This window comes from Homalodisca vitripennis, chromosome 5, assembly GCF_021130785.1.
Source record: "Homalodisca vitripennis isolate AUS2020 chromosome 5, UT_GWSS_2.1, whole genome shotgun sequence".
Lineage (NCBI taxonomy): Eukaryota > Metazoa > Arthropoda > Insecta > Hemiptera > Cicadellidae > Homalodisca > Homalodisca vitripennis.
The window spans coordinates 106,998,941-107,018,479 of record NC_060211.1 but is presented as its reverse complement, the minus strand read 5'-3'; the positions used below and the strand labels follow the sequence as shown (position 1 = coordinate 107,018,479).

At 34.8% G+C, this 19,539-nt stretch overlaps 1 protein-coding gene across 1 annotated transcript in view; it reads right to left on the bottom strand.

Moving 5' to 3' along the window:
• The window catches only part of LOC124362673 (delta and Notch-like epidermal growth factor-related receptor), a 50,826-nt gene that overhangs the window by 24,632 nt on the left and 6,655 nt on the right, over positions 1-19,539 (bottom strand). Inside the window, exon 2 of the mRNA XM_046817371.1 lies at positions 16,637-16,823. Coding sequence (XP_046673327.1) covers positions 16,637-16,813 — 177 coding nt within the window. The 5' untranslated portion in view covers positions 16,814-16,823. The remainder of the gene's footprint in view (positions 1-16,636; positions 16,824-19,539) is intronic.

The window sequence follows — 19,539 nt, the reverse complement described above, 5'->3', positions numbered from 1 at the left end:
CAAGGTATTTTACTGTTCAAGTGGATTGGTGTTGAACATTATAAGGTAATTTTTGATAACTGTTGTCCTATTCCTAAATTGCAAATTGTATTTGTTCAATCATTACATTGTTAGCTAAGTTCTACATGCCTAGATGATCACATTTGTCAAAAAGACTTAAGTTTGGCAATATTAATAAGGTTCTTGAACAGACTGTATCTCTTTATGTCAACACTCTGAGATAGACGCAACAGAATGTCAGTTTAAAGACACGATTTAATAGATATTACGCGATCAGTTTCTTTAGATCTTGGATGATCCCAGGGTGCAAGAAGAGAAAATGCGGACACATCCTGAAGAGAAGTTTAATTTTTTACTTTGTTTTAAAGACGCCTTTTTGCTTGAAATGGCATACTCTCAACTTGATGAATTAAATTTAACGACTGATCCTCACATGTACAAAGTAAGGTCTACTAAAACTACCAAGACATCCGTGCAAACTAATGCTGATAAATGTCATCCTACTGAATTCTCGTATGAGATGTGGCTTAGCTGAGGATAGGGAATTTAGACGTTGCATGTATTTAGTTCTAACTGTAGATCATGTGGTAAAAGTGGACACTTTGAGAGGGTTAGTTTAAAATCTAATCGTGTTTAGAATGATTATACAGATAGTGGAGATACATCTAAAACGACTATTAAATATATTGATAATTCTGCAAACAGTACTGTTTTGTATAATGAAAAACCAACATATAATTCAAGAAAGTATTGTATTTCAACAAGAATAGGAAAGAAAGCTCTAAGGATGAGTTTAGTTCAGAGTTACTCGATTTGAAATCAACAAAATTACACAGTCCGGATTATGTAATGATAATTGTTATGTAATTAATGTGGGAATTCAAAAGAAATGTTCCTATTACAATAGAGTGCGACACATTTGTAGCTAAAACCATTTTTAGTATATCGACGTGGCTATCTATTGGAAAAAGAAGTTTAACTCCAACTCAAAATTTAGGAGCATACCATTACTTTAAAATCAATTTGCTAGAATCACTGTACAGTTGGGGCTAACCGTACAAGAGTTGACTGTTGCTGTGACAGAAAGTTCTGTAGGAACGCCTTGGTTTGATAAAGACTGGATTGCGGCTTTCAAATTAGAGCCAAACTGCATTAACACAAAGTAATGCTATAATTAATCACATTTCTTCTGAACATAGCAGAACAGGATTAAGGAAGGCATGGCGCAGATATGCATAAATGTAGTGATATTATAACCCAAAAATTAGGAGTAGAAAGTATGTAGTTTAGAGCTATAATAAACATAGAAAATAATAGTCATTTGTCTGTAACAAACCAAGATCAGTAGAATTCTATTTGCAGAAGACAACAAATGACACAGATGGTATCAATAGGTGTTCTACAGCCAGGTGACCCATCAGCAACTTTAATTATTCGTGCTCCGGCTATTGTTGTTCCTAAGGCAAATGTTCAAATTCGTATTTGTAGAGATTTTAAAGCTTCTATAAATCACCATCTTTTACTGATGGCGACTGTTACATTACTACATTTGAAGACACCACTTAAAAATTGGACAATTCTGTAATGTTTTCTGTCATTGGTTTGAAAGACGCTTATTTACAGTTGCCTGTTGATGAGGGTTCACTGAAATATACAGTCACAACTGTAAAACTGTAAAAGGGATTTTTAACTTATAATAACCTCCCATTTGGTATAAAAACTTATAATATTTTTCAGAAACACATGGATCAAATTTTGGTTAGTACAGGCAAAGTAGCTTGGTATTTTTACGATATTTGTATTGGTGGTCAAAACTGGACTGAACGTATTAAAGAGTTGCGTTTAGTTTAAGATATTCCAAGAAATAGTGGACTATGAACATGTCAAGACAAGTTACAATTGTTCAAGGAAAGCGTAATATATCTTGGCCATAAGATTGGCGCTGATGGCATTGCCACGGTTAAAAACCGAATTGCTGTGATAAAAAATTGAATTATTCCATAAAATGTAGCAGAGCTTCACTCATGTTTGACATAACTCATCAGTCATACCTAATTTACAATCAATGAGTTTCTCACTTCATAGGTTACTACATAAAGGGTCTACGTGAGAATGGAATAATTATTTTTGATCAAACATTCAACCAAATAAAAGCTTCGATTTCTTAAAACATTATCCTAGTACACTATGACCCAAAGCTTACCCTGACTTTAGCTACCGATATCTGTAATCAGGAGTTTAAAGCAATGTTATTACAAGAAGGACAAGATGGCGCTCAAATACCCATAGAAGCTGCTTCAAGAACACTCAACAATGCTGAACTAAACTATTCTTTAATCGATAAAGAAGGAGTGGCCATAATTTTAGATATAGAAAAAAATCTGTACATTGTTATGTGATCATAAACCTCTTGAAAGCATTGTTGGGGTGAGACAAGCAATTCCTAAACATTCTGCCTGCGGACCTTTACGGAATACGGAATGCTAGGCCATTATTATTCTCAGCAATTATGATTTTATGAAATCAAATTACATGGCTGGAAGAGGTAATGTAATGGCAAATGCCAATAAACAAAGTATTTTAGAAAGCGGGGTTCTGAGTAGCGAATCAAATAATGTTATCGACGATGGAAGACCCACACACTACAAAGATGGAAGTACAAGTACGCACGTAAATAGATCCTGACCATTTTATTTCGTAATGTTGAAGAGGATTGATTACCAGAAAATTAGTTGAAAATTAGGTTGCACACATTCTATGAAAAACTATGTGATGTATCTTTAGAGAATGGTATTCTTCGTGGGCAACAACACATTATAATATCACATTCTTTAAAGAAATGTATTTATGATTATCTTCAAGTTCCCACCCAGGAATTGCTGCTTTGAATTCACTGAAAAGGTACATTATGCGTGCTGGCTTAAAACGCATGAAGACATTGATAACCTAGCTAAGGGCTGCTACCAATCTCAAAAGTTCGAAAGTAAGACCCAGAAACACCGATTAACTCATGGAATATACCTGACAATCCCTGGGAATGTATTCCAATTGATTCCAAGGTGGCTGTGATAAATATTTCAAGCAAATAAAAGCTTCAATTGTTCAAATATGATTCTAGTACGCTATTGACCAATACCGCATATTGTGGGCGCTTACTCTAAATGGTTAGAGGTGTTCCCAGTGAAACAAGTAACCAGTCAATCAGTGATCAGATCTTTACGAGATTTATTTTGTCGATAACGATTGATAAGATAAATAGTAGCCTAAGTGATAACAGAAATAGATTTTCATCTGGAGAATTCCAAGAGTTTTGTTAAAGAAAACAATATTTTATATGTGAGAACTACACACATATGAAAGCAGACAGATGTGCCGGACGATTCATACAGACCATTCAAAATAAATATCTAATGATTGATATAAATGACCACTTAATAAGGCTACAGACTATGCTACTATCATACACAACTACGCTACACAGTTCATGGTAGAAACTATTCTTCAACAGAAAACTGAGAACATTTATCGATGGAAAAATTGAGCTTTCTCTAACAAAACAGAAATGGTATGACGAATTGCACTCAAAAGGGAACAGTTTTACTGTGGGCAAAAAGAAACAAAATTAGAAAATGGAAAGAGGAGTAATATTTGTAAAATCAACACAATTATCTTATCGATGTCAGATTGACATTCATGCTTTTAGACAGTTTTACTGTGGGCAAAAAGAAACAAAATTAGAAAATGGAAAGAGGAGTAATTTTTGTAAAATCAACACAATTATCTTATCGATGTCAGATTGACATTCATGCTTTTAGACAGCATGTCGATCAATAGAGAACCAGAGAGAATAAGACAGAACATCGATAATTACGAAAATGAAAGAAAGGAATACCATTAATACTCCCAAGGTGATAATTGAAGAACTCTCTGAAGTATGTGAGGGACCTTTTCAAAGGTCACAGATACTCATTAAGAAACCAAAGTATTATCATGATGAATACTAACTAAAGAGTAAAAGAAATGAGACAGTAATGTAATACAAACTAACAATATAATTTTTATGTATTATGTTTTGGTGTTTGTTGTTGATATTGTCAGTTTAAGATAACATATACAAATTTTACCTTTCACTACTTTTGTTTCTTTCTTATTTTATAATTCTTAAAACATTTTTTCGTGGTCTATTCATCAATAATTGTACGATCTGAGGGGACAAAATCCCATGCCAAGTAACACCTAAATTCTGGACTATGCATGTTGAGTTATAGAAAGGGATTGAGGCCTTGCCTTTTAAAGATACAGGTCAAAGCGGAGGAATATACTTCATAACTGTACAGGAACGTTTGTGTGTTTTATAACCGCGTGGATTAATTCCAGCTTAAATTCAGACTGCTAAATGGTTTGGTAAAAAGAAGCCAACATTTAACAAGAATCGAAATTTTAATGAACGCAGCATCGCTTGATTCAAATCATTCTGCAAACAACTCAAAATACAGCCATGAACTGGAAAATATTACATAAGACTAACTTGTTATTGTTAGATATATAAGTATATACAGGGTTTGTCCGGAAAAGTAATAGGACTGAGTCAATTAAAAAAAATGTATTGAGCAAATCGTTACCAATTCTTTAAAAACTTTCAAGATAGGCTCCTTCTGCGTCGATGCAGCGCTGCCAGCGCGATTTCCAAGCATTGAAGGCGTCACAGAAGGCATTCTCCGAATAGCCTTGAGAGCCGCGGTACAAGCTGCTTATATCCTCTGTCGTCTCAAAATTGCTGCTGGGATAAATGTGTGCTCAAAAAGTCTGGGGGCGTTGGAAAAACAGTAGTGCGGCTTGGGGCCACATCTTGGTGAGGGCGGCTGCTGTGGATTATTGGTGTCTATTATTGTCTTGGTGACTGGTTTTTTTTGGTTTTAAACTCGAGTTATATGTCAGCTTTTCCTAACAATTAACTTTTGAAAATCAACTTTTATGAGTTCATTTTATTGAAAGGTTTAAATTATTAGCCTAGAAACTAACCTAACCTACTAGCTATTTTGCAATACAAGTATTTTGTGAAAATAATAAATTTTTTCAATTAAAAACTGAAAGAAAGTTGAAAGTGTTTGTGAAATAAAATTTTGTAAACAACAGTTAACAGCTGATTTGACATTTGGTGAGTTGTTGGGCCTAGGCTGAACTGAGTTTATAAAACAAGTTTTCTGCCTGCAAAAGCAACTGATTTGATTGTGGCCAGGTTAGGTATTCAGCAATAGCCTGTGGTTTGATAAGCTCAGTTGGTTAGTGAGATAGCTCTTGGGTCTGAGGTTCCTGGTTCAATTCTCGCCATTGGCAATATATTTTTGCTTATGAAGAAAATTACTTTTAATTGAATAAAACACATTTATGTGTATTGGATTATTTTTATCTGTACTTCAAGAAAGTTAATTTGTTTGGAAATACTTTTCTTCATATACACTGTAGGTTTATTACCTATACTGAAGAATTTTTTTTTTTCCTTCTTTCATACTTTATAGGCAGCCAGCCAACCGTATTTGAACTATGAATACGCGTAGTCGTAATAATCTTGAGGCCAAAATCAGTATGGCAAATACTATAGAAAATGAAGAAGAATCTTTGTGTGGAAAGTGCAATAGTGCCAGTTTCCAATGAAATGGCTATGGGGTGTGATGATGGTTTTTGTCAATTATGGTACCATGATTGTGTGGACATTGGTTGGACATTGACAAATGTATGCTGTGATCAATGACATAGCCGATATGGGTTAAATGGTATTGCGAGGCAGTAATAACAGTAAACTGAATATGCTTTTCCGCAAGTCATCGAAAGTTGACGGAACGGTTGTGATTGGCCGAGTATAATTAATGTAGTCCCTAACAGAACTTGAAAATCAAAGCAAGCAAGAATGTTTTACTGTGTGAGAGAATCAATATGCTTTCCTCCCAATATCAAAAACTTAACAGCGAACTTCGTGAAATTAAAACAAACCATGTAACTTTGAATGAGATTATGCGCATAAACGGTAATTCTCAAGTAATAGACACTCGAACATGTGTAGGTCGATCTACTAATCACAACGTAACTAATAATATTGAAAGCTCTATTGCATATATTACTCTGTGCAGGAGCCAGCAGACGAAACCTGATGCTGTCAATACTACTACCCGCTCAAACAACATAACATATTCCAGAGTAGTTAAAACAACAGTGCTCTTGGGCGCTAAGATGGGTGGAAATGATGATACAGTCTCAAAAAAATTATGATAGTGACAAGGATTTTGAGGTTTATATCTCACGAAGGAGAAAATCTGTATGAAGTATGCTCAAGAAAGAGATAACAGTGGTGATACTACTTATCAAGAAAAAGCTACAGCTAGACCTATTGTGGAAAATAAACAGGGGGTAGTAGTAAACTAAAAAATTGCTAGTAAGAGATCTTGGGTGTTTGTCTCTCGTTTGGATACAAGTGTTGCCAAGGAAAATAATTGATACATGACTCTAAAAGACTCGAGGACTTTGTTTGTTTTAGAGTTGGAGACAAAATATGATACATACAAGTCTTTTAAAATTGGTGTAAAGGACTCACAGTTTGATCAATCATGGATCCCCGAGTTCTGGGAAGAAGGTATTGGCCGAGTATAATTAATGTATGTCCTCTTAACAGAACTTGAAAATCAAAATCAATCAGTTGTTAAGGAGTATGTGCCACTGCGTAGGCCAATTCAGAGGCAATTTTTTAGGCAAAACGCAGAGGTTAGATGACTTCCTCGTGAAATCAAATAATGAATAACTGTTTTGTTTTTTGTACCTAAATATACAGGGCCTTAACAATAAAACTGTCGTTCTTGAGGACTATATAGTGAATTCTTAACTTAGACTTATCCCGATCGCATTCATATGTATCACAGAACATTGGTTGTGTCAAGATGAATCTTTTGAATTCTCACCAGAATAATTATTATTGTGCGGCAAATTATTGCAGAACTGATCATATCAGAGGTTGGCGCGGCAATCTTTGTGAAAAATAACTTGGAAACCAAGAGAATTAAATATTTAGGATCATTCTGTTCCGATTTGAACTTTGAAGCAGCGGCAGCAATTGTGGTACAATTTCAAGCTTATCATCTGCATCTACCGCTCGCCTGGGTCTGACCCTAAACATTTTCTCAGTTACATGGAAGATCTCTTTATACACCTGACAAATTCCAAAATGTCCCAACAAAATGATGACAACAGTCATAGCAGGTGGCGACTTCAATGCTGATTTCGATGTAACTACTACAAAGACCACAGCAGTTGAGTTTCTTAATCTACTTCGACAATTTAACTGCTACTGTTTGAACTCTGCACCTACTAGAGGTAACAACTGTCTTGATAATGTTTTTGTAAATTGTAGTTTTTAGACTATGTAAATTGTAATGTTGTCAAAAAATTTTCCGTTTACTGACCATGATGGCATGCTTATTAATTTGAAGGTCTTAAATAAGATCGATGCAAAGGGAGCTTCATCTAAACAACATAGTATACTTAAGCTAATTCCTCCTCTTACAAATTTGTCCTGCCTAGAAAAAGTATCGTCTTGTTTAACTGATAGACTTAATCTTGTTAACTGGTCCCTGTTTTCTGCACAGTGTTTTGTAATGGAGCAGCAATGTTCACATGTTTTTTTACTATTTTGATTAATATTTTGAATTATTTTTTGATTTTAAAACGACCTAAAATTGAAGTAAATGGTGTTAAAGGGAGAAATATTGGTATATATCGACTTGGCCTGACTTTAAAAGATACTTTAAAGGATAGGTTGTCTCTTGATTTTTTGTACAAGAATATACTGGTAGTAATACAGTTAAAAATCAGCTGAAAAGTGCTAAAGAGAGAGTACACCAATAACATTTCTGCTGCCAAAGTTATAACAGTCAGCTAAATAGATTCTAGCAAGAACAAGTGTAAGGCAGCTTGGTCCTTAATAAAGAAAAACTGTAACATGGCAAAAGGCCAAAGGCCAATGTTCTCACCAAATATTGTAACAATGATTGTATAGAAGCAGTTGTTGAAGCAAAAAAAGCCATCGAAAAACCTGGCTGTTACTACTAAAGCTCTCCTTAAAAATGTTTGCCCAGTTAGTTTAAGTAATATTAGCTTATTTGAGTGGAAATTCGTGTCAACAGTGTCAACAGATGATGTTTCTTAAGGCCGCAAAACTTACATTCTTACATGATTTTTACATGTCTAATACTCTTTTGAAGCAAATACTACCTCTATTACGAACCTATTACTAAATGTGTCTAACTGTTTACTTAAGAAGGAAATTTCCTGAAGAGCTTAAAATCTCCAGAGTTTGTCCTATCTACAAGAAAGGACCGAGAGATTGAAACCTGATCATCGCCCAGTCTCAAATTTTACCTGTTGTATCCAAATTGATTGAAATTATAATTTATGAACAAGTTGTTACTTTTTTGGAAAGAAAAAACACATTTTGACCAAATTTCAGTTTGGTTTTAGGAGGGGTAAAGCCACGCTTTTTGTGAAATTGCAGGCCTTTGAGATAGTTTGGTTTTTGAAAACGCTTTTGCAGTTTTGTGACCTGAGCAGGGCTTTCGACTGTGTTGATCACTCGGACCTATTAGAAAAACTAAACTTTATTTTTATGGTAGCTTAATTCATTGGAGGCACATTGAGGTCCAAGTCCTATCTAGAAAATAGAAGGCAGGTGGTTTTTTTTTATCGATGGAGAATGGTCTCAAGAAGTTGTCCTAAAATATGAGTGCCGCAGGGCTCGGGGTTTTGGGGCTTTGTTATTTTTAATAAGTATTAATGATTGTACCTTTGCCTGTAAATGTTAGAACTTTCCTTTATGCTGATGACACAACTTTCTTGAATGTTTCAAATGATATTGTAGAGCTGAATGATCTGGTGAGAGCTCTTTTAGAAGAGGCAGGTGTGTGGTTTCCGAGCCAATGGTTATCTCTTAAATAAAAGTAAAACTGAAAATGTAATATTTAGCTTAAGGCCATAATCAGGAACTTGTAGAGTTGGACCGTTTATAATGTTAAGTTTCTTGGTATTTTATTGATCACCAGCTGACCTGGGGAACACATATAGACCACATTAAAACTAGACTGTCTAGAGTTATATTTCTATTGAGACGTCTGAAACACTGTGTAACGACAGATTATATTAGGATGGCATATTTCCCTTTTCTTTCAGTCAATAATGAAATCCTGTTTTGCTTGTATGGGGTAACTCTCCAAGGATTGTTGAGATTTTGAAATTGCAGAAGAGGGTTATTAGAATAATTAATGGCTCAGCCCCATTAGATCATTGCAAGCCTATATTCATTAGTTTTAAAAATTAACACTGTCGTCAATCAATCTTTACATTTTTGAACCTTGCTGCTTACTCCTTAAAAAAATTACCAGAAATGATACTTAATGAAGACCTACATCCATACAATACACGTAATAAAGATAATATTAGTTTTCAACAATGCCGATTAAGTAAAATGTTAAATAGCCATTCTGTCATGTGCAAAAAAGTCTATAATAAGTTAAGTTATTTTGTTAAATTGTATAGTTGTAAGGTTTTTCTTAAAAACTCAATGACTGGCTGTTAGCAAATCCTTTTTATAACATTGAGGAATTCCTAGAACACCCTGGCATAACTCTGTATAATATATGTCCGTTGATCAATACCTTTTTGCTTTGTTGACTCTTTAAATAGTTTATTTTTGTTCTTGTTAACTGTTCTTACTAATAGTCTTTATTTTTTTTGTTAACTTGTTGAAATTTTTGTGATGTTTATCTATTTATATACTTATTTATTAATTAGTTTATTATTATCAATTTTAACGTTGTTTTTAAAATTGTTACATTTATTACATTACACGCAATACATGCATTGTTACTATTTTATATACCGCTAAGTTTTGTTTTTTTACTGCTCTAGTAAGACTAAGAACAATGTAACGTTCAACAATTCTGACATTGTCAATACATGTATATATGTCCATGACAATAAAGTATTATTATTATTATTATTATTATTATTATTATTATTATTATTAATTATGTGGAAGAGTTGGGATGCCGGCCTTGGTCAGGTAGCTATTCACAAGAAAGACGGTGTGAGCCGCAATTTCTGGTCGCCAGTGAGCACTTTTTGGGACCATCTTCGCACACACTTTGCGCATGTTCAAATGCTCCGTCACAATTTCATGAACGACAGATTTCGGTAAATGTAACATCTGGGCAATTAAATGAATACTTAGTCGACAGTCTTGAGTTCAAAACTTTGCGCACACACGAGTCACATTGTCGGTGTTTGTCGAAGTCGAAGGTCTTCCAGCAAGTCCTTCATCAGCGACCTCTTCTTCCCGGCCCTCCAAAAAGGCCTGGTGCCACCGAAACACACCACTTCTTGCTAAAAGCAACATCTGGGTAAGCCTGCTTGATTATATCAAATGTCTCTGCCGCAGATTTACCGAGTTTTCACACTGAATCTAATCGTGTACCTCTTCTCTAACGAAACGCTGCATTTCAGCTTGCACCACTCACAAAAACACGTCACTTGAAAATGCCTGTTCTGACTCTTCAGGTGCTCGGAGACAACTGACCAGCCGCTTGTTCGTTAGCTAGGAAACACCCTCTACGAATCCAGTCGTTTGCACGCACGCTCCGAAGTACAGTCTCGGCAAAAGAAAATCAGTCCTATTACTTTCCGGACAAACCCTGTACCTCGTGGGGGGGGGGGTCTTGACAGAGTCCAGTAGAAAGGAAAGTCCGCGCCTTTTCCCAGTAAAATTATGAAAGAGGATATTTTCAAACAGTGTTGCATCGGACAATTTCCTGGGTAAACCAATAGGCCTAACGCTTATTTTTCATACAGAGTTACCGGAACGCCGCGCCGTTCCGTTGCGTTCCGATTCAAATCAAGCACTAGATAACATTTTGGAAGGTCCAGACAACTGATATTTTCCCGTAGTGGACATAGAGTAATATCGTTATTTAATTAAAACGATATTTTGTTGTAGTTTTTCAAGCGTTTTTATTAATCTCATTATGTTAGTGTCCAGCCTGCTTGATTAATTTATAAATACCCAGTAATGCTATAATTTGATCGTAACAGTTATTTGCTAAATGCTGAACTTGCAAACTGTATCGAGTGGCAGAGTTAGGGGGTTGCTAATACCGGGGTGTGCTATGCCCAGTGTGTGGCTACTGTCCAATAATATTTGATACAAGATAATCGATTTAGGACTTAACACTGTGCTCTTCATACTGCCGCACAGCATTTCATCCTCGGGACTAACGTACTAACATGTAGTCTGGTGGAATAATGCTTACCAGTAATAGCGTTTATTGATGACGAGTTTATTCAGGATGTAAGCAGTTTAAATATTAAGCCTAAAGCGTCTGAAACCCAGGTTAGTAGAGGAAATGTTTTAGCGTCCCTTGAATATAAGAACCCCTCCCTCCCCCTCTAAAAATGACGTTTATTTGAAACTGTAAATGTTCATATACATGCATGTATATCTTCAGTTGTTAATTTATACCCCCTAGAGATAAATTAATTAGGCACACAAATAACACACATTGAAATTGCAAGTTTGTAATTGAGCTCCTTGACCACTTCCATGTGTTATTATAAGGTATTACGTAGTCTTAAAAAAAGTTAAAAAGCTTTATGTTACGTAATGAGAACTCCAACCCACACCAAATTATCTTATAAAAATCCTAGATGCTCTAAGGAGGAGAAGAGTTATTAGTATATTTACTATGTTAGCTTGTTGACAGGATTTACAAGTTTTAAGACTATTAGGCCTTCTTTTATTTGCACAGAGAAGTCTTTCCTAACGTTAAACTGCATTGTAAATAAAAGCTAGGTGAACTATGATATGTTCTATAGTATCAGTTCCTATAGAAATTTTATCTGCAATCAGATCATAACCTATAATGGAGCATTTAGGAAGTTACTTATTATTGGTCTGACTCTGTCAAAGTAAGGTAAAATACATAGTCAGCCATTCTAACTGATTTGTAAAGTCAAATCGCTTTAGAATCTTAATAACAGTAAGATGGAAATATGGCCCAATTAAAATTTTAATTAGTATCTATCTTCCATTAATACTATCCATGTTCCATGAATTTCAAATATGTGCTAAATAAATGTTATTGCTGATGATACTTCAGTACCCCTCTCTGTCCGCTCCTTTAGAGAGAACCACTTTGTGGAAACATGCGTTATGTTGCAACGGTTTGAATACAATCGTTGGAAAGTTAACGCAAGTAAAACCCAACTTTGATAGCATAATAAAATGCCAATGGCTTCTTGTCTCAACATAGCCACAAACTTATCACACACACTCACACACACACAATAAATATAAAAAACGTCGTTTGAGATGTATTTGGTCTTCCCGTCATGTGTTAGTTTGATTATAAACACATATGACAGATACAGCCAAATAGAAAATAATATAATCGTAATAGTAGGCTACGGGCTCCGTGGTGTATGATAACTTGCTTGCCCAGTCAGTGAGAGACCCGGGTTCGAGTCCAAACGGAGCAATTACTTTTTGTAATTAAATCTTTATTGAAATTAAATTCGCCGTGATGTATTTATAGTTTCTTTGTAGTAATTGCTCTTAAATAATAATAGGTTAATAGAGGTTATACTTTATTCATTGATAGTTTATTGGCTTAGTAATTAATATGTTACTAAGCTGGGTATTAGAAAAATTAAGCAGTACAGGATACATTGATGACACATTACTGTGTTGGAAATTATAACGATTAGTTTCCAAAGCGCTTGAAGGTGTAAAGCTTGCAAAACACTGACTGCATCGTGCTATTTAAATTGAACAAAGTCAATACAATTCACAACACATGGCAAACGCTACTTCCCTACGTAACATTGAAAACAAGTTTATTTGCGGCGTTTACGACGGCAATTTAAATAAATGTCTCCCTCTAATGAATTACCAGTAAATTACCATACACAAAGCCACTCAGCCGCCTTTCTCCTCCAAATTCAAAGCTCTATTTACTCTAATGATGCCGCTAATGACAACGTACACGCAGAGAAACAGGTGAGTTGCTGTTCTCCACACTGATACAGTATGTTCCACTCAATACAGTAACTAATTAATACTATTTATGAGAATATAAACTAATTAAACTAAAACTAAGTTTTAAAACTCCCAGATTAAATGTGCTTCACGCACTACTTTACTTTAAACATAATAGTTTCATTACAAATCTCAACACTTCTTTGTTTGAAGTTTATTTTTGACGATGGAAGGATTGTGAAGGAAACAGGATTTTTTTCCGAACGTACCTGAAGAAGAGATCAGATTGCAGATCTCGAAACGTAGTGAGTGTTACTGATTTTTTGTTTCACTGAACGATGGCAAATCTCAACAGTTCGTATATAATAGTCTGTATTGCTAATATTAGGTGTTAAATCATTATTTATAAGTTTTTCTTAAAACGATCTCTGATGTATACAGAAAGCTCCCTATAAGTTAATGGTGTGTTTTTTATATTTTATGAACTTTTTTAAGCTTTATTCTGTGCGTCATTATCGGCTACAGGCCTACGCGAGGATCTTGCTTGTCAAATCGATACAGCACAAGGTCAATGGTATTGATAAGAAGTGCTACGGTCACAGGCAGGATTCGAACCTGCGCTATCTCTAACCAGACTCAGATTCAAAATCGGATGTCTTAGACCACTCGGTCATCTGCACCCCATAACGTATTACTTAAATAAAAACTATTGTTTAACTAATCGTACAACATGCAGGCACTGTCCACATAAAAATAGGCTACTTTGATATAAAAGCAGATAAGCCCTCTTTGCCTATTGTATAATTTTATACAGGTTTATTTGTAGAGCCCAAGAGAAATGTTCATAATAGAATTCACTATCTCTCAAAATAAAATATTTGCATAATAAGGATTACATTTGTGACAGGTCAAATTACAACATTTGTGACGTAAGTAAATCACATGTTATCGGAATTGAGATTTATTTAATTAATAACGAAGAAATATATTAAACTTTATACGGGAACAAATTTAATTAATTAAAATGAGTTTACCATAACCAAAATTCGTGTTTTACAAAAGTACTAAATAAAATTACGCAGAAAAGCCAATTGTAGGATAAAATGACTTGCGTATTGATGACATCAGAAAGCACATGTTGCAAAAAATTTAAATAAAAAAGCTATAGAAAAATAATAAAAGAAAATAGAAAGACTTAAATTGATCAATTATAGTGAACGTGATAAATTTCGATAACTATGAGAAAAGAATTAAATTATATTCAATCGTGAAGACGCTGATTTGAACGGGAGAGGGGATGAGCATTGTTTGAGCCGGTACGCGTGGTTTTAGTGGGAGAATCTTTCTTCTTTCTCTGGACTTGAAGCGGGGAGGACGTGTACTCGTGTAGATCCTCCTGGTACAGTAGTGATAAAATATGAAACTGTACAATAGTGCATTAAAGTTGTAATCAGGGATGGGATGTTGCTTTAGTGAACAAATTATCAAAGCAAAGTGAGTACAATTAGACAGTATAATATGAAATAAATTGACATCAAAGTGATTTGCTTTGTCTTTCATTGATTATCCCATCTAAAAGAAATGTGGTAAGTAAGAAAATAAGCTTTAACTCAAAGAATATTACTTTCAAAACTTATTAGAATCAAAGTGATTGATGAGAACCCAGTGAATACTTTGTGAACTTTATCATGATATAAATAATCATATTTATCAGAGCCTTCAATAGAGTAATATTCAGTTTGAACCATCATTCAACCTACTTAAAAAAACCTGAGATAAATATAGACCCAGTGCTAGTGATATATAACGTGTAGCCTACTTTCACTAACACAAACTACACTTTCAACAACACCACAGACATTGAAGTTTGATCGTTATTTAAATACCGACTTGGAACAATATGACTCAGCCAACAGGGGACTACAACACATGTTAAAAAGCGGTTTATAAAACTGATCGTAAGCAAGTCGCACAACCAACGAGGGGCAGCACACTTAGAAAACCGATCGTGAGCAAATTGGCACAACCAACGTGGGACCTCGATCGTATGCACATTGTGTTTTTGTAGCATAATATAACGTTGTGTAGTTGCACAATCTTGTATATCTAGTGGGCTGTGTATAACGTATATTATAATACCTAGTGATATTATTAGGTAACTTATCGAAAAATTTAAATTATCACATTGTTTGACTATTTTGATTTACAACCATAATGTAATATTATGTCACACAAAACAATTGGCTTGAACGAGATTTTCAAAAGCCATCTGGAAACTTCTCGGCACCGCTTTCCATATAACTGCACTTCGCAAAGTGCCCACCAGGCCATTAAATGCCTGTTACCTATTTAATTGGACGCACGTTCCATCTGTCCAACCCGGGACCATTGTGTTCCAACTGTGCGACGACAGTCCACTTGTTTGTTGCATATGTAACCCAATATTTATGTGTTTTAAACTCTTTCAGCATTTGCAGTTGCCTTAAACATGTCGGTGGTAAATAGCGTTCGCATATAATAATTTAACCGGCCACCCTCGGAGTTAACAAAACAAACCGAAATGTAAGAAAGATATTGTCTGTATGACTTTTTAATTCCAATTTTATGAAATAGACAAACTTGCAAATATTTTGCTTAGATTTCAATCAGTCTCCATGAATAGAGTTCTGATGTTTAAAAATAAACATAGTATTGTCCTCACTTCTAATACAACTTATAAGTTTTCTCAAATATAATATAATTCCTTTACAAGAAATGCATATTTTCGGATAACGTTGCAAAACATACTAAAGTGCTTTTCTTATTCTTGTTACTTACTGCTTTTTATTTTTACTATTGAGTTTGTAATAAAATTGCTCTTAATGTGTGGAAATAAGATTTTACGGCTTTGAAACTGTGCAATGTTCAAAAACTTACCAGTGTGTACAAAGTCTTTCTTTAAAAATGCACACAGTAGATAACGTAGAATAAGGACGTAGCCAGGTCTGGACCCCCCAAATGTTCAAATTTTTAATTTTTCCAATTATTTTTTAGTAAACAATTATTATTATTTAAATAATTCAGTATTACTGACATGTACTGCTGAAAGATCGTTCTCAGCAAAGAAACGGGCTAAGAACTTTTTAAGGAACAAAATGGGGCCTTACTCTATGTCCACTACGGGATAATATGAGTTGTCTGGACCCCCAAAATTTGTTCCTGGCTACATTCTTGCCGTAGGAATATGTAAAACATTGATTATTGTGAGAATTTTACATAAGATGCTGCAGAGAAATGATTTTTCACACGAAAATAAGTCCAAACTCTCCAAAAAAACGAATTATTAATATTTTTAATGGCTAAATGCTTTTTCATTATTAATTCAAATAACCACCAAGCTGGTGCTAGAAGAGCTTAACATTTTTGGTTAAGAACTTACTTATGTGAGGACTAAGAAAAGTCATAAATATGGTAACACAAAAATGGTACCTAGTTTAGTTTGTAAACTTCTTGCTTCTGCATGGTCGCTCCGAAGAATAATCATGAGTAAAAGGCACAAACTTAACTAATGCATAAACACAAAGTTACCATAGCGGGAAGCAGCAGCTCCTGTGTCTGGTTGGGTCGCCAGAGAACCGTCTCCAGGCCTAACTTGATGTCGCATCCAATGTTGAGAGCCGGGGGCGGTGAAGGCGAGGTCGATGGTCCAGGGGAGGCTCCACACAGCCAGGCCATACAACTCAGCACTACCCACTCGACAACCATGTTGTGTAACCTGGAATATTCAGCCTAGTTACACACAGGGGTGCTGCATACCTGCTAGTATTCTACCGTCATCAGTTGGGAAAAGAAGGCAGAGAATATAGTTTAATGCAATCTCCTTTTTGGCATATTCACAATTTCAAGGGAATATTCTCGAAAGATTGGAATCTCCAACTGAAAATTTCCAAATTTTGAAATACAATTGAAAATAAAACACACAATATTATACAAACACGTTTGTTTATTTAAGTATATTTTTGGATTTATACTCTACAGACCTATGTATTTAAAGGAGTGAGGGCAAATTTTCAATTATAAAGTGCTGGCTTTAAATTTAAACATTATAACTTTGGTGAATTATATTAAACTGAGAAGCTTGCACAAACATTTTTTGTGCTTGTCCTTGGCTAAAATGGAGTGGCTTTTAAAAAAACATGCAAAGCCTTTGCTAAAAACACAACCGTTGTGCTTGTCAGTTCTGCGGATCAAGCTAGTTAGCAGTGTTAGTAAAAACATTGTAATTATTTTTATTTTTTGTTATTATTATTATTTATCTATTTATTTTGTATTAATTTCTTACAGTGACACACACGTCTTTTAGGAGCTTAAGACGTTATTTCCAAATGTTGACTACTTCTCTAAGGATTCAACATTTTTAAAACCATCACTACAATGAATGAGAGGAACGATCAGATTATTTGGAATTCGAGTTTATGCAATGGATTCACGCCAAATTTGATGTAAGTACAGCTAGTTTAGGCTATGCCTCGGTATCGCGGAAAACACATAGCTGTGAGGGTGTCGTTTCGTACCTTACACTAAGATTGTAACTGGTTTTTTTATCATTGACAAACAAGTTGTTTGAAGGTTTTGGGAAGGTAACTGAAAACAAGCTATGCGTAGGCCTAAACTACAGGCCACTCTCGCTATAGGGACAAATTGCATATATAATCAGCCCACCTGTACACAATTTTCACGAACTAAAGGCCCCTAGAACTGTTCAAACGGAATATAAAATAGCTTGACGCAACAAACCAACAGAGACGTGTATTCATGTTGTGGACAGTTATTATAAAACCATTTTTGATGCGATTACTGGAATTTTCTTGATTGCAGCGGATATTTGGATTTATTTTCAAAGTAAATACATGTTATCATGTCCGTATATTTAAGACAGAGTGTGTTTTTCGCCAGCATACAGCTTCCCATCCGATTCACTTTATTCTACACATTCCATTATATCTTGTCTTTAATGAGCAGTCTACAGTCAGCAATAAGACCAAATGGTAACTAAAACAATCTCGTTATAATTACTTAATATAAACATGGCGAGTTATTAATTAATTAAATTAAATGTGAAAAATATGACAATTTACTTGCATTGCATCGAATTTTAACATAATGTAAGTGTTGAAAACAATCACAAATTTGAGATAAATAAAAGATTTTAAAATATGCTCTTCTGTTAATTTAATTTGTAATTAAAAGTTTTACCTTTATTAATGTAGTCTTGCTCTTTACAGTTATTAATTGCTTAACTTCTGATTTTATATGTTTATACCGAATAGCAAACACTTAATTTGGAGTAAGATCAAGATTACTTGTTTCATTTTTAGCCAAAGCTTAAATTGATATATTTTATAAATATGTATATTATTTGGATTTCAATAGAATGATTTTAATAAATATTTGAGATGTTTAATTTGTATCACTTATTTTGGCTATCATAAGAATAGGATTACACGTAATAGATTATATTTTGGTGAGGACTTAATTTCTCAAGAAGCACATAATACAGCAACTGTACTATGATGGACCTCTGATATTCAGCCACTACCACAGTAGTAGTAGAGATGGCTTAGAGCCAAGGCGAGGATGTAGGGAGAGAGGGAGCGACACACATTCAAGTCATTGATCTCGTCATAAAAGAGTTACGAATAAAAGAAAACATTAAATAACTAAATCAAATTGTATTTAGTTAACACAATTCCTATATTTGATTATAAAGTAAGAGTTCGCCAGACTAGTGTCGCGTAACAGGCTGCGCTGAAATTATATGCACAGTGTTATGTGTATAACTCATTATATTCTGGAGGTGCCCTGCGGAGATAGCCCAGTTCCTTTACGAGAAATCCTGCGTAAACGGAAACAGACAGACATACCCCTCGAATGAGTGTAAAGTATATGGCTCAATTTTTCCTGAGATATCCCCTGAGTTATAAAATTTAATAAATTTCAGCTCTGAACGGACATGTACTTTGCCAATTATCTTGTCTACGTATAAATTGAGATACGTGCAAAATGTTAAGTGCATAACTCAGTTCGCTCACGAGATACCCTCCGGAGCTACGCGTTGCATGGTCGGTCACGTACCATCTCCAAACTCAGTTTTTTAATGTAAAATACGAACATGCAAAATGTAAAGTGCATAACTCAGTTCGCTCACGAGAAACCCTCCGGAGCTACGCGTTGCATGGTCGGTCACGTACCATCTCCAAACTCAGTTTTTTAATGTAAAATACGAACATGCAAAGTGTAAAGTGCATAACTCAGTTCGCTCACGAGATACCCTCCGGAGCTACGCGTTGCATGGTCGGTCACGTACCATCCCCAAACTCAGTTTTTTAATGTAGAATACGAACATGCAAAGTGTAAAGTGCATAACTCAGTTCGCTCACGAGATACCCTCCGGAGCTACGCGTTGCATGGTCGGTCACGTACCATCTCCA